Raw genomic sequence first — 16,361 nt, 5'->3', positions numbered from 1 at the left:
GGAGGTTTCTTCCTGTTAAAAGGGAGTTTTTCCTTCCCACTGTCGCCAAAGTGTTTGCTCATAGGGGGTCATATGATTGTTGGGTTTTTCTCTGTATGTATTATATTATATCTATCCACTGTACAATATAAAGCGCCTTGAGGCGACTGTTGTTGTGATTTGGCGCTGTATAAATAAAATTGAATTGAATGCTCTAGAAATTTCTAAGAACCTAAATATGAAAATATGGTGCTGAAATGTCACCTTTAGGCTTTCATCAAAAGTGTCTCACTGGCACTGGAAAAAAAAAATTGAAAAACGTCATTAAGAAGCAGCACAACTAATGTGTCTATGCGAGCTACTTTCCATGCCAGTTATGGTACGCGTTCCCAGGGTTGCCGACACAAGGATATTCATTTGGTATTAAGAGGTGTTACCACACTCTGCAATTTTATCACAACTAATCCACAATTTGTCCCCATAAAGTACCTCTGACAAGGAAAATGTCTGATCAGTTTCCAAAGTACTTTGGACATGTTAGCATAAACAAAGACAAAAAAGCAGCTTAGTTCACCAGTAACTCTGTTACAAATGACACAAGAATTGTTTCTTTACATAAGACTCTTGTTTGCTTAGTAATATATTTAATCTATGATTAATAATGATTTCTAAAGTAAACTTTACCATACAGGAAACAGATGATGTATTGTGTTTTGCCTTGTTTACCAAAAGTAGCAGTAGTTAACCTGACATTAAGTGATATGTTTTTGGGTAAATTAATTTGAAAAGGTTTCACTGGTGATTTGAGGGTGCTTTCAAGAAACCAAACGTTTTTACATTTCTCTTATAAGGAAAGAGAGAACTTCCATTCATCCATTCTGAATGGATGAGAAATGGATGTGTGGTGCTGTGAAAGTCAAAAGTTAAAGAAATAATGGATTGCTGGAAAGTTTATGGTTATCAGATTATTTTCACCCGACATCAGTAACCTGACAGAGGTTAAAACATGTTTCTAAGGAGCACATGAGATTTCAGCATGGTAGTTTAAAAAGGTGTTAGGAAAAATGTACATATTGAAAAAAATTAAAGCTAAAATTCTTAAGAATACAAGTGTCAAAGTAACAACATGCAATTAAACGCATACAATATTGCCGTTGCATAATAAGATCACAAATTTCAACAAAGTTCAACTGAATGAGATGTGTAAAAATAACAGTCAGTTTCCTATATTAAATTATAACTCAAAGCTTGTTAACACAGTTAAAAGATCAGTTTCTTATAGCTAAAAATGAAATTGCCCCGCAGGAGAAGGAAGTCATTTTTTCCTTGTAAAAATAGTATAGACAGTGATTTTTTTCTCTAACGGCTTTGATCTGACGTCCGTAAATAATGGCGTTTAAAGAAGGTGGTACCACGTGGAACAAGATGGATGCCAGCTTCCTATGGTCTGAAAGGTTCTCAAACCGATGCAGAATGATGATGATGTTTCCTGACAGAAGCAGAATGATGTACTCAGCCAGGTGTGCACAGGTTTGCAGGGCTTTACTGTTCAGAGCCTGGTTTTTCCTACTCAAACACACCATGGAGATCCTCAGGTAGGTGATCGTCACACTGCACAGTGAGCAGGCCATTTTGGCCATGGCGGAGCCGAGGCCATAGAACATTTTCACATGAGAGCTTGAACAGGGAGGCGTTGTCGCAGAACGGGTTGCTGATGGTGCGTCTACAGCGAGACAAGCGAATGCTGAGGCCAAATAGCAAAATCAATCAGAGAGAAAGCAAAAAAGTCATGACTGCCCAAATCAACAAATGGGTACAATGTTAGAAATAATTAATGTACTGGTTGAATCAACAGCACCAAATGACCTGAAAGATCACAGAAGACAAATGAAATGCAGAGTAGCAGAATTATTTCCATGGTTAAGGGGAAAAATATGACATAACATTTAACCAAATCAAAAACACTTTTGACGAGGTTGCTACAATCAAAGCTACAATCAAGATGTGCCGTCATAAATGGAAATAAAGGGAGTTTACAACAAGCTGCAAACCAATTTTTACACTAAAGAAGAGGAAGGCCAGACAACATCTGAATGAGTCTGCACACGTCTTAAAAGATTCTTTGAACAGATGAAAGATGGAACTGGGTCAACTTTTTAGCAGCACTGATGCACGGACTGCTTCTAACCTGCTATGCTAGTGTGAACAATGTGGACAGAATAAGTTAGAGAAACCAACTAGGAACCCGCAGAGTGCCAGCTGAGATGCCAGCACCTCTCAGACAAAGCCATTTGTTGAAGCGGCTGTATGACAGTTTCTACAGGTGGAAGAAGAGCAGTAATCAACATCTGCACACGTATTGCCTGTAACAAGTAAACAGATTTTTTTGTGTAAGTCAATACATGTTACAAATATTGTATAATTAATGTCCTCATTTGTTGTAGTACAAGCAAGATAAAAATAATATATGAATAAAGTTCAGTTCCGCCACTGAGTTAAATTTACATAGACAGTTCACCAGTTCAGAATATAATGGAAATTGAAAGGAAACTGCACTTACTACAAAAAGAAATTTAAACTTCATGGCAGAAACAGAAAAACCAGATGAACAGATTCAACCTGTTCAACCTTTTGGGATTTAAAAAAAAAACAAAACAACTTTTGTTCCACATGCATAGGTCAAAGGAGCAGTGTGGGATTTAGCAGTGAAGTTGCATATTACAACTAACTGAATTCAGTGAAATGCGACATAAGAAATGGAAAAGAGTAAGCGTGAGCTGTTACCTAATCATCACCTGATGCACTATCTAGGTTGTGGTTGTGGTTTGTTTTATTATGTGTGAAGCTCTTTAAGTTTGTGCAGCTTCCCCGCTTGAAAGGGATTGATGCATCTACCACAACTGGATTTTATACAATGATCAGGCAGATCTTTTGTTTTCCTTTTTTCTTTAATCTTCTTTTCGGCCATAGTCAGCTATAGGTGAAAAACATTTAAATACAAACCAAAAAACCAAAATACAAATTATGTTTGCTATCACACATCTGAGAATATTGTGAACAATCCCAAACATTATTTTTACCACATCAATGCAGTGCATAAGCTTCGTAGCACAATTTGTACTTGAGTATCATTTATAATAATTATAATAATTAAATGATTAATCTGCATTTGAGCTTAAGCAGTAACAATAGTATTTATAACCAGCTTCTCTTAACCATATGCAAGCATTAACAGTCTTCCATATGGAGACCAACAATAAACAATGGTGCCACTCGTAAACAGGCGACCAACTCATGGCACAATGCTAATACCACGTAAGCTAGCGGCAGCCGCGATTCTTTAGCAACCCGCTTCAACCAGTCCTTTAACATCGTCAGCAACCATTTCCTTACCGGCTGCCTCCCTGGCTTTGTAGATACATCAGTTCCACACAATATCCATGTTGGTGACAACTTATCCGGTTGTTCAGTCTGACGTCACTAGGCGTGTCTGGACCTAAACTCCGCTGCAGGTCCATATATCAAACCATCACTACGGCATTTCTGAGAGTTGAAAAACTGTCTAAAGTCTTTCATCTTTAATAAAATGATCAGCGTTCTGCTCTACCAGGTGTAACAATTGAGTTTAACATCCAGGCATCCATGAAAACGGAATTTATGACATTTAACGGAGTTAGAAGTTAGCAGAAAGTTAGCTCGCTAGCTTCTATCTAAATACAATATAGCATGTCTTGACTGCGGGGTTTTGGAAACAAATTCAAACGTACAGCTCTGTTATCACTTCCAACATAAATGAAGACAGAAAACTAAAAAGCAGTGACGTTTGTAGGGTTACTGAAGTTGGGCTGGCTGGTATATAATGATGTGCTACGTGATCGCTAGCGACACAGCTATGTTAGCATAACATAAACAAGCTAACTTTTTTTCCACTCGATAAAAGTTAACGTGAGTGTTTTCGGTGGTCAGGAACAAATGTAATCGCATGGCAGGATGCTGTAAAAGGACCAAACTTCAGCCAGGAGAACAACTGAGATAATCCATCCACAATACGAGGTTAGTCATTCATATACTGCTGCATGGGCTGAGCTGTAGTTACATCCTAAGGTTTTAAAAACTGAGCTTAAATAAATGATTAGCGGTAATAAAAGCCGAGGGAGGTCAACAGGGATCACTGACTGTTTTAGGAGCTTTTTGAGATTAAATAGAAGAAAATACAAAACATTAAACATGTTAACAACACAAAAGCCATATTAAACGCAGACTACTTTAGGCCCGGAAGTAGGATTCGTCGCGTCATCACTGAACAATCGGATTGAAACAATTATGCTGGGTTAACTTTCCGGTAAGTGGCTTCCTGTTGTTCCCCAGTTCACCTTCTTTTTCCTCCCCGACAGAAACCGAGACACAAGATCAGTTCCGCCCTCCAGTCTGTCACTTTTTTGCCTCAGGGCTCTCCACCTCCAACTCAGTTTGACTTGACATTATGTATCAGATAAAGTCTCATATTTTGGCATTACAGTTTTACAGTTATACAGTTTTAAAGGTCCTTAAATGAGCTTTAAATAGCTTACTATAGATAGCATAGATAATATTGTCTTAACAGATTATATTTCTGCAGTTTGAGAATTTTGTGTCCATCTTTGTCTCACAAAAGCAGGTGTGTCTATGACGTTAAGTGTGACTGACTTAGTTTTAATGTCTGAGGTTTTAGAGACATGGTGAAGGATCTAGTTTCTAAGTCATTACTGCTAATCAGAGTCTGCTGGATCAATGACTGGCCGCGTTCTTCTGTCACAAAAGCAGGTTTGAACCACACACAGTGAGGATACCAGAATGCAGGACGGAATTCAATCAAGTTTATTGCCACCTTTGTGACACATGACATATTTTCCATTTCTTCCAGATCAATATGGGAATACTATGGAATATTAAATATGCAGTGCACATTGTTTTAACTGCAGTTTGCAGTTAAAACAATGTCTGCAGACCTTACCAATCTGTTCCACATAGCAGATAGAAAGGAAGCATGGGCCCAACAGCACAGTTATATATAAAACAGTGGAAAAACATTATAGAACTCCTTCAAAAAAGAAATCCAATGCAGTGTGGCAAAAATATTTTGTTTGTTCATGGTCAGCTTCGTATTAAATTTGGAGCAAGTACAAACAAAATGTAGTAAAGATGACCACTCGAAGAAAATATGCAAGTTTCCCTTCACATTTGTGATATAGGGTTACATACCTGGCAAGAGGAGACAGCATCATCAACTCAACAGTAATTGCAAAGGTTAATACTCAAATTTTGTACAATGTTCTCATTTAATTGATTGAAAGCAGTCTTGGTGATGATTTGGTCATTTTTAAGGTTTATAAGGCATCTTGCTGCAGAGTAAAGATTATTAAAGTTTTACTTCATGAAACTCATTTGAACTTTATACTGTCACTTCAAAAGCAATGCCAGAACACAGTCTGGATGCCAATCCAACAGAAAAGTTATGCTGGAAACGAAATATAATCCAGTTTATTTAAACTTTGATTACATAACTCCAAATCGCAATAATAGTCACCTCACGGTGTGTGATGGGTCGGGTTGAAAGACAGGAGTCGCCCCAGGAATTATTAGAAAAATATAGTTTTCATTTATTTAACCCCAAAAAATTATATTTACAAAAGTAATAAATGTTGAGCTCATAAAAGAGGTCAAAGAAACAAAACTGAAGTCAAGCAAAGACTGCAACCTTAACAAAGCAAATGACTGCCCAAACATACATAATTGACCTAAACATGAAATGACATACAAGGCTATATATAATGGCTGATCAGACCATTGTGACACATGAGGGGTAACAAACAAAACACAATCATAAATCACAAAAGATGCAGTACAATCTAGTTTGTTAAACTAAACACCAAAGAAGAAAGTCAAAAGCCATTAAACCCTAAACTCAAATATTTAATTAAATACAAATACTTTCTTTTTAAATTAAAGAAAACACACATTCTCCCCTTCATCAGGAAGTGGTGGTGTGGTCCAATTATCCCCCTTTGCATTTAATGGTTTCAAACCCTGGCTACCATCTTTTGTCCAGCATCTTCCAGGGATGATGGCGGGTAAGAAATAAAAAGAGAAAGGTTAGTCAAAAATCAAAGTAATGAGGTGGTATGAATGCATAAGTAAACTAAATGTGTGCACTTAGAAATAGAACAAATGTATACAAACCAATCAATAAAGTTATTGGAAACTAAAGTGTGTTAATGTGTTAAAATGAAGAAATGAAAATACAAGAGTTACCAACTTTAGAGTGTGGCCACGGGTTTGGCCATCACACGGTGTTTTCATACCATTTTAATACAATGCTCCAGCCTGCAAAGTTGATTTATTAATGCATATGTACTGCAGAGTCCTACTCTGGATGTTTCCAACACTGAAAATAAAACTGAACAAATTAGCCACGAGTGTGTTTAACTATTCCTCATAAACATGAACAATTTTTGCCTGACTTCTTTGATCTGCATCTCATAATTAACAGCATTCATTGCTGGAGTAACCTAATGGAGGCTAACAATGGAGAAGCAATGGAGTATGATAGTGACAGTGCCTGACACAAACATGATGACCTACATAGCCAGTTGGTCTGGATGGTGGAGTATCTCAGAGATCAAAGCCTTGATCATGAGAACAGTGTGAGAGGCGCTTGCATGTAATTGAACACACGAGGCCTGAATGACAATACAGTGGTCACACTGATCTCACCTGAGAATAAATGTGTCACTTAGCCTTTGGGAAATTATTGTTGTGGCCCCGAACACAGAATTAATAATTTGGCATGCATCTTCCTTTCAGGGCGGTGGGCCATCTTGAAGAGCCATTGGACTCCGGCTGTACAAGCACTGACAGCAGCCCATTGTTCATTTTCATGACTGACACCGGAATGCCCGATCAAATCTCTGAATGCAACTGGCCCCTCTCCTACCATCACTGTGTGCTCAAGCAGCTCGTAGGAAAGGTTTAGTGTGGTGAGAAGGTGGAGCTAAAAACCTGAGAGAAAACAATAAAAAAGAAACTTACGATAGATGCAACAAAGTGTGTCAAATTAATGACATGTTGGCTGCCAGTTCTGCTTCACCATGAACAGTAGTACCAGCAACAGCTAGTAACCAAGTCTCACAGTCACAGGAGGCTTCTGCTAGTATCTGCTTTGGGGAAGGGAGGGAGAGATAGGAGAAGGTGAAATTCAATTGGTATGAAACTAGATGGAGGGAAATAATAAGCAGTGATGTGCGATACCACTGGTTTCTTTTTCCAGTCTAATGAAGTAAAATTCAGGCTGGTATTGACAAAATTGATCCTCTACTGATTCTACATTCTGTTGTTTTTGTGGTACAACAACAACAAAGAAACAGCTGGCACTTAACAGTGTACACTGCATTACTCTGTTTGTGTCAGGGGACACAATCCTACATGTGTGGACCAGTTTTTGGTGAAGAATGTTTTGGGGTTTAAAAGCCACATACACCCGTTTTTTAGAGAAAATGTATCTCACTGTTACGGTTCGGCGTTGGCAGTGTATTGTTTTAGGCGTTTTGTTTTGGCGTGACTGTAATGCGTTTCCTGTTTTACTTTGAAAGTCTGTGTTGTCTTAGTGTGTTCAGTTTACGTGTCCCTGTCTCGTCAGTGTAAGGGTTGCCCCAGCTGTGTTTCCCTCTTGTTGTCCATTTCCTGATTGCTCCCTCTAGGTATTTAAACCCTGTGTTTCAGTGTGTCAGGGTTGCGATCTTCCCCCCGTTGTAAATAGTTTGGCGCCTTGTGTTGTGATGTAAATAAATATCGTATTTTGCTTTAAAGAAAATAGTTGTTGATATTTTTGTTTTGGGATTTTGGTGGAGAGCCTTCGTGGTTTTATTTTCCTTATTTCTGTTTTTCTACGTTGCACCCCGGTTGCCTAGGCCGGGGTGTAACACTCACCTATTCCAAGGTTGGAATTTCCTTACCTGGGTGACTGAACATACATCAAGATATTTAACTTTTATGCTGAAGGCAAGCAGTCTTTGTGTCCAGTTTTCATCACACTCTTCAAAGTTTCACAAGAAAATAGTAAGTGTTTATGGAGAAGTTAGCATTTTCAATGCAAGGTTAGGATGAGAGGGTTAATGTGCTACAGATCAAACAAATTGCACGGAGGTATCGGGCGCAACACCACAAATGTCTTCATGGCAGCATCTCCCTGCAACCACTGGTTGTCAGGCAGACACCAACTGGTGTCTGGTGTGACTGAGGCCTTACCTGCATTATATTGAGGGGAATGCAGATGTCTGAGGTGAACTGCTGTGATGTATGTATTTAGTAAAATACACAAAGGAAATCGGGATATGAGAAATAAAACAATGAAAGGCAGAAAAACGTACTGTAAATATATTTATTTATTTATTGAGAATATGAATCATTTCCTGTCAGTCACAGTCACTGTATTCCTCGTGAACATGATGAACATTTTTTGTCGGACTGCTTTGATCTGCATCCCATAGATAACAGCATTCAGTGCTGGAGGAACCACATGGAACATCATGGAGGCTAACTTCCTTTGGTCTGTCAAATGTGGGAAGCGATGGAGGAGCACCATGACAATGCATGACAAAAACATGATGACATACATAGTCAGGTGGGTGGTGTAGGTCTGGAGCGCCCGGCTGTTCAGTGTCTTGCTCTTGCTGCTCAGACACACCATGGCGATCCTCAGGTAGGTGATAGTGACGCTGCCAATGGAGGAGCCCATCAGAAGGACAGTGTAGCCGAGACCGTAAATGTTATTGATGAGGATGTTTTCACAGGAGAGCTTAAACAAAGAGGCATTGTCACAGAAAGGGTTAAATATGATCCACCTGCAGCGTGACAGGCGAACGCTGAGGCCCACGAGGATTGTCACCATAATGAAGATTACTGCCCAGGCCAAGACCGACAGCTTCACCACCATCCAGTTGGTCATGATGGTGGCGTACTGCAGCGGGTTGCAGATTGCCACATAGCGATCAAAAGCCATGATCATGAGTATAGTGTGAGAGGCACCTGTATAAATGTGAACACAAAAGGCCTGAATGACACAGTCTACATAGTGGATGTACCGATCTGAGCTGGGAATAAAAATATCCCTCAGCATACGTGGAATGATTGTTGTGGCTCCAAATACATCATTAATGCTCATGTTACAGAAGAGCAGATACATGGGCTGGTGGAGGCTACTATCCAGCGTGATCAGGATCACCAGGACAATGTTGGAAAACATGATGAAGATATAGATGAGGAGGAGGAGGATGAAAGCAGGAATGGAGGCATCTGGGCTGACCTGTAAACCTTCTAAGAGCAGGATATCTGAAGTCTGGTTTTCCATAGTTCAGAAGGTTAATTTCAACCTGGAGAGAAGACAAAAAAACATGTTTATTTTCAAACTTTAAAGGGATTTTATAGTGTCTTTGAAAGATACTATTCTCTTGAAGAAAAAAAGACTGTGGTAGTATTTTAGCTACCACAGGTCTTTGGTCTGTGCCATACCTTTTTGGATTTAGACTGTTTTATTTAGTAATTCTTGATCTCTTTAAAATTCTATTGGTTTCACAACATTCTCTTGGCAGTTTTGATTGACCCACCCTCATTAGTTTCCCCTGAGCTTAATCTGCCACACATCCCAAATCATATGATCAGTTTCCTCAGTTTGTTTAAACCTCTCACTGGCTTTATTCGGATCTTTTCAATTGTTGTGCTGGCTTTTTTTCTTCCACATTTGCATTTTCCCATCTGTCTTGTCGGTGGAGAGTGTAGAAATTGCCACTTTGTGACATTTTTTCAGTGCGTTTGTGAGGCCTGCTTGAATTAAAGATTTGGGATAGGGATTTTATTTCTGTTCCTTGGTGATGCATTATACATGCTTCCCTTAGGCAGTGTCATCAGAAGACATAGCATACATTTTCACTGCTATGCAGATGACACCCAGCTCTATCTGTCCATGAACCCAGATAACACACAGACATTCCTGAGTTAAACTGCAGGAATGTCTTAAAGACATAAAGACCTGGATGGCCGCTAACTTTCTGCTTCTTAATTCAGATCAAACTGAGGTTATTGTACTCGGCCCTGAAAAGCTTAGAAATATGGTATCTAACCAGATTTATACTCTGGATGGCATTACCTTGGCCTCCAGTAACGCTGTGAGGAACCTTGGAGTCATTTTTGACCTTCAATGCACATATTAAACAAATATGTAGGACTGCTTTCTTCCATAAATATCTATTAGAAACATTGTATCTGAGAGTGATTAAAAACTAGCTCATTATTAAGCTCATTATTACTTCTAGGCTGGACTACTGTAATTCATTAGCGTCATGCTCCTGGGCCTGGAGACACAGTGTTTTGTGTTATCATTATTTGCATTCTGTAATTTAGTGGGTTTTAATGGTTTAGTTTTGTATTTCTAGTTCCAGTAGTCATTCTTTATTGTTGTTTGTTGTTTTCTGGTCTGTAGGTTATGTTACTTTGCCTGCTTTGTTTCTCTTGTGTTACTTCTAGTCATCCTTGTCTCTATGTTGGTGTGTTTCCTGTTTTACTTTAACCGTGTCAGTGTATTCTGTTTTGCTTCCTCCTGGTCTCATCGTGTCTGATTAGTCACAGCTGTGATCCCCTCCTGTTTGCTATCTCCTCGTTTACCTCTGTGTGCATATATAGTGTATATTTCTCTCTGTTCCTTGTTGCACCGTGTGCATATCTTCATCCGTGTTGCCTCTGCATTTCCTCCATCAGCTTACCCCCTCTCTGGTCTCAGTCCTCAGGTTCAGTGTTATTGTTGGCTTTCCCCAGTCAAGGTTTCTGTTAGTTTTCTCACTTCCTCCTGTTTCAGTGTATTGCAGCCAGAAATAAAAGCTCACCTTTCATTATCATCCAACGTCGTCTCTGTGCCTGCATTTGGGTCCCCAATCTCTTCACACCATGCCGTCTGCTTCGGCAGGCGTGACAGTATCAGGAAGTCCTAAAAACTCCCTGAAAAGCCCAAAGTTAATCCAAAATGCTGCAGCAAGAGTCCTGAAAGGCACTAGAAAGAGAGAGAAGATTTCTCCTATATTGTTTTCTCTTCATTGGCTCCCTGTTAAATCCAGCGTCAAATTTAAAATCCTGCCTCTTTGCCTATAAGATCTTGAATAATCAGGTCCCATCTTGTCTTATGGACTTGCAGTATCATATTACACTATTAGAAAACTTCACTTTCCTATTTAAAAATAGAGAGAGAGGCAGAGCCTTCAGTTTTCAGGCCCCTCTCCTATTTAACAAGTTTCCAGTTTGATTTCGGGAGACAGACACTATCTCTATGTTTAAGATTAGGCTTAAAACTTTCCTTTTTGATAAAAAGGAATGTAATCATTACATGGGTCTTTTTTTTTGTCTCCCACTTCTCACTCCCAACTGGTCACAGTGCGAAATGAGCTGAATATTCTCCACCAAGATGAGCACATCTTTTTAAATAAGGCCGTCTTGAAAAATGTAGCTTTTTGCTTTTTGTATTTAACCCAAAATGAAAGTGAAAATGCATCACACAACACTGCAGCTCCAGCCAAAAAGAAAGGGATGAAGAAAAATGTAATTTAAATTTTACATTTCTGTTTAGGTAATAGAAATGTGAGATTCATCAGGGAAACACAATGACATTAGATACCACTGATAAACAACAGACCCAACTACTCTCTGCGGTTTCAAGGGATCTTCCAGAAATGGTAACCTGATGTTCCCCTGATGAGTCATCATCAGGTACAAACTTGATTTCAAAACTCGGTAAAAGAAACTATATTTTATTGCCACTGTTTATGCAAGATCACGAATAAATTAAAAAGTGTAATCGAAACTTTAAACATGTGATGCTTTTCCACTTCTTTTGTTTTTTTTACAAGCACAATTTCTAAAGCTTGTTGTAGCAGTAGGAAATGAACAAATGTTCCTCTGGTGATAGAATTAGAATTCCTGAATTGAAGTTTCCTCATGTTGAGTTTTAGTTTGTTCATTGAAATTTCATTCCAAGTGTTCTCTTTTTTTTTTCAGCAGTATAAAGATTATAACGTGCACAGCAAAGGAAATTAGATTTAAAGTGCTCAAATGGAAAATTAATCCTTTTTACATCCACCAGATCCCCATTAACCTTTCAAGGGTTAGGGTGAGGTTTTGTTTTAGTTGCTTACTAACCAGACAGACTTTCAGACATTTTAAAAATTTTGGCTATTACTACTATCAGTAGATCACACACTGCAGTGTTAACCAAAATCAACTCCTAACTAATACCTCTGGGCAGGTCAACCACCTAAAATTGTTATTAATAAAAAACAAACAAACAAAAAAACAATCAGCCTAACACTCTAGTCTTTGTTTACCTGTTGTTTACTCCTAAAACCACATTTTCCTGATAGTTCGAACCACCAGCATTAAGATTTTAATCAACACTATATAAACTACATACATATATAAATCAGAGAGCAAAGAAAGGCCATCCAACAACGAATTAGTGACATGAAGTCTTAACTCCACCAAATGCAACACAAATAAAACCCAGCAAAGGCTACAGCCATTTTAGTCTATAGTAAGATCATGTGTGTGTTTGTGTCTCATACTCACCTCAGTTGACGTGAACCTCCTGATATCACACCTGAGGCTTGGCTGACACGTTTTTTATAATGTGAACATGTTCCCTGATGCTGATGGTTTGTCGCGTGAGTAAACAGTAAGACCTCCCCGGATGGCTGAACTCCTCACCCTATCTCTAAGGGAGATGCCAGCCCCCCATTTCCGCCACTTGTGTCCGTGATTCCATTCTTTCGGTCACTACCCACAGCTCGTGAGCATAGGTGAGGGTAGGGGATGTAGATCGACCAGTAAATTGAGAGTGCCCCCTTTTACACTCAACTCTCTCTTTACTACAACAGACCAGTGCAGCCTCCGCATCACTGCAGCCACAGCACTTAGGCCACCCAAGTGAAAGCCTTCTGCCACTTAGCTATGCCTAGAAATTCTGTTCATAAAAATTACGAAGAGAATCTATGACAAAGGGCAGCCCTGGCAGAGCTCATCACCGACCGGTAACAAGTCCAACTCATTGGTGGCTATACGGACCAAGCTCTTCCAATTGTTGTATAAGGATCACATGTCCAGACACCCGATACTCCTGAAGCACCTCCCACAGGAAACTCAGAGTGACATGGTCAAATGCCTTCTCCAAGTCCACAAAACACATGTAGACTGTTTGGGCAAACTCCACTGCGCCCTCAGGTATCATCGAGAGGATAAAGAGCTTATCCAGTCTTCCATGATAAGGGCAAAAACTTCATTGTTCCTCCTGTATCCAAGGTTCGATTAATGGACGGACTCTCCCTTCCAGCACTCTGGCATAAACTTTCCCAGGAAGGCTGAGGAGTGTGATCCCCCTATAGTTGGAACATGCCCTCTGGTCCCCTTTCTTAAAGATGGAAACCTGCACAGCGATGGGAGGCTGTAGCTCAGGTAGTAGAGCGGGGCACCAACTAACCAGAGGGTTGTTGGTTTGATCCCAGTCTGCTCCACTCTGCATGCCAAATATCCTGAATATGAAGCTCTGGCAGAGGTGTGAGTTGAAGATCTCATGTACCAGGCCTCCGAGATGCATTCCCAGCGCACCCTCACTATACATTTAATCTGTCAGTAACATTTGTTATTTATCATTTACTGTTAGTTATGTACATGTTGGTTTGCTGAGGTTTCCCTGCTGTATTGTTTGTTGCCTTTTTTCAGCAGGTGGTCTAGCAGATTTTTACTATTTTTTCTCTCTCTCCTCATAAATGGTAAATGGGTTGATTCTTAAATACCACTTGCCTACTCTACTTGAGCACTCAAAGTGCTTTACACAAGTTGCCTCATTCAAGTGCTTTCTTCAATGATATTTCTGTTGTTGGGATTAAATAACTTGCAGTGCCTCAATAATGTTATGCTTTTTTTATTAATAAGTGTTATAAAGTGACCATCTCTAGTGAAAAGTTACTGAGACGCTGTTGTTTAGACTCGAATGAGCGAGCTTCTGTAATAAAACTGTTAGAGCCCCAGTTTGAGATCCATGCCATGCAGGACGCATCTCCCTTCTAGAAGTAATAAGGTGTTAAATGTTCTACTAAGCAGTGTTTTGTCTTCGGATGTCTCTGAGGAATCAAAAGAACTCGGTGAAGTGTTGATATTTACACTATCTAAGTGCTTTGTATCTAACATTCACACGCATCCATACTCTGATGGATGAATCTCAGATTAACTTGGGTTTAGTATCTTTCACAAGGATATTTGGCATGGAGATGGGTGAAGATGGAAATTGAAAAACAAACATGTAAATAGTAGGTAACCTGCTCTACCACGTGACCTACAGCCACCCCGACCTAAAGGGAGGGGGTTGTGACAAAGTGGATGAGCAGTTGTAATACTCTCCACTTATCCCAGATGTGTTGACTTCTTTTGCACAATATGCACATTCTTCTTTCTCTGTATTTATTTGCTATTAATTGCTATTTATCAAAGGCTAGTTTACACTAATCCAGATAAATCTGAAAACTAAAAACGCTCCGCGTCCACACTATCATTTTCTTTTTCATCCATTCGCTTTCGCTTATCCTTTTCAGGGTCGCGGGGGGCGCTGGAGCCTATCCCAGCTGTCATAGTGCGACTTGAGGCAGGGTACACCCTGGACAGGTCGCCAGTCTGTCGCAGGGCCAACACACAGGAACAGACAACCATTCGCACTCACATTCACTCGCACAGTCACACCTAGTGACAATTTGGGTTACCCAATTAACCTATCCCCACAAGCTGCATGTCTTTGGACGGTGGGAGGAAGCCGGAGTACCCGGAGGGAACCCACGCAAACACGGGGAGAACATGCAAACTCCACACAGAAAGACCCCGGCCTGGTGTTAGAATTTAACTCGGGACCTTCTTGCTGTGCGGCAACAGTGCTAACCACCGTGCCACCGTGCTGCCTCATTTTCTTTTTGTTTGACTTTTTTTTTTCCTATCCCGTTTGGATCTTTAGCCATCAGAATTGTTGTCTGAAGGTCAAGAAAGATGCCAAGTGGATTTCCTTTACCAACTGGATCATCATGGCTATATTGGTCCATTTGATTGGCCTTTATTATAATTATGTATTTATTTTATTTTCATTTTTTAAAGACGGGACAGACATGACTGGGGGATAGGACAGGGAGAAAGAATGAAAGAAAGAGAGGGAGAGAAAGAAAAATAGAGGGGAGAAGAGATGGTGAGAAAGGGGGGGAGAAAAAAAAAGAAAAACAAACAAAACACCTGGATCACCTGTATGGAGATAAAAAACCAGAAGAGAAAACAAACAACAAAGGCCAACATAATAAAAACAACACCATCACAATAAACTAGCTAACAGTAGATAACAGTAGACACTAAATATTACATGTTATTGTGCAGTACGAAGATCGACAGCGCACAATGTGCTTTGAGGTAAGTAAAAAAATCTAAATACTTTTTTCTAAACAATTATCCAACACAAAATTTAAAATCCATGTCTGAACACAGTTGCTGCCTTAAAATTTTTCCCTGGATTTTCTTTGAACAGAGGTGGTATTCAATGAAACATCTCCTAACCTGGGTGGTTAGGAGAGACAGGCTGCAGCCTTGTGTTGAATGTGTATAGGGCTTTGGAATGTGACATCGCGAGGGGGCGTGGCCAGGATTTTTGGTTGAGGTGTCATTTTTGTAGGCCAAAAAAGCACTAACAATGGAGAGGAGCAAAAGCCAAGATCGACAGTTTTGTTTTATCTACTTTCAAATCCATTTATCACAAATGTAACAATCAACAAAAGTTATCATTAATCAATATATAAAACTAAAATAGAATGTGTTTTTAGTGACACAGGGCACAAACATGGAAGCAAGATATATAATTTGGATTATTTATAGTAAATATAAATAAATCATTGCAATTTCTTTAACCATAGAGAATAATAAAAATCCTCAGGACAACGTCACATTAATACAATGAACTCACTATGTTATCCCTCTAACAGAGTCCACATGTTCTCACTGTAATTTCCCCCTCATGAAGGAATTTATCCTTGCACTAATGAATCTGAATGTTCGGGGGGAAATCAAATGCGTTTTACTCAAGCTGACTTACCTTTGTTTGAATGGCGACATACTCACGACTTGGAGGTTTAAAAATAGCCTAATCTTGTACCCAACCATTGGTGAATTTGATGTGCACCTCCAGAGATTTATAATTGCGAAACTGGTTTGCAATGAATGTGCTGACTCCACAGACAAGGTATGAAAATACAGGGTGGGCCATTTATATGGATACATCGTAATAACAT

The 16,361-nt window shown here is 39.5% G+C and overlaps 1 protein-coding gene across 1 annotated transcript; it reads right to left on the bottom strand.

The window, feature by feature from the left end:
* Window positions 1–8,419: 8,419 nt before the first annotated feature.
* On the bottom strand, window positions 8,420–9,364 carry LOC102192666 (olfactory receptor 52D1-like). Its single transcript, XM_005751261.1, has one exon. It carries the CDS (start codon window positions 9,362–9,364, stop codon window positions 8,420–8,422), a length of 945 nt encoding a protein of 314 aa, XP_005751318.1.
* Between the last annotated feature and the right edge of the window lie 6,997 nt (window positions 9,365–16,361).

This window comes from Pundamilia nyererei, unplaced genomic scaffold, assembly GCF_000239375.1.
Source record: "Pundamilia nyererei isolate P.nyererei 1_Seehausen unplaced genomic scaffold, PunNye1.0 scaffold00304, whole genome shotgun sequence".
Classification (NCBI taxonomy): domain Eukaryota; kingdom Metazoa; phylum Chordata; class Actinopteri; order Cichliformes; family Cichlidae; genus Pundamilia; species Pundamilia nyererei.
Note: the sequence above shows the minus strand (reverse complement) of the source record. Positions and strands in the feature narration are given on the sequence as shown.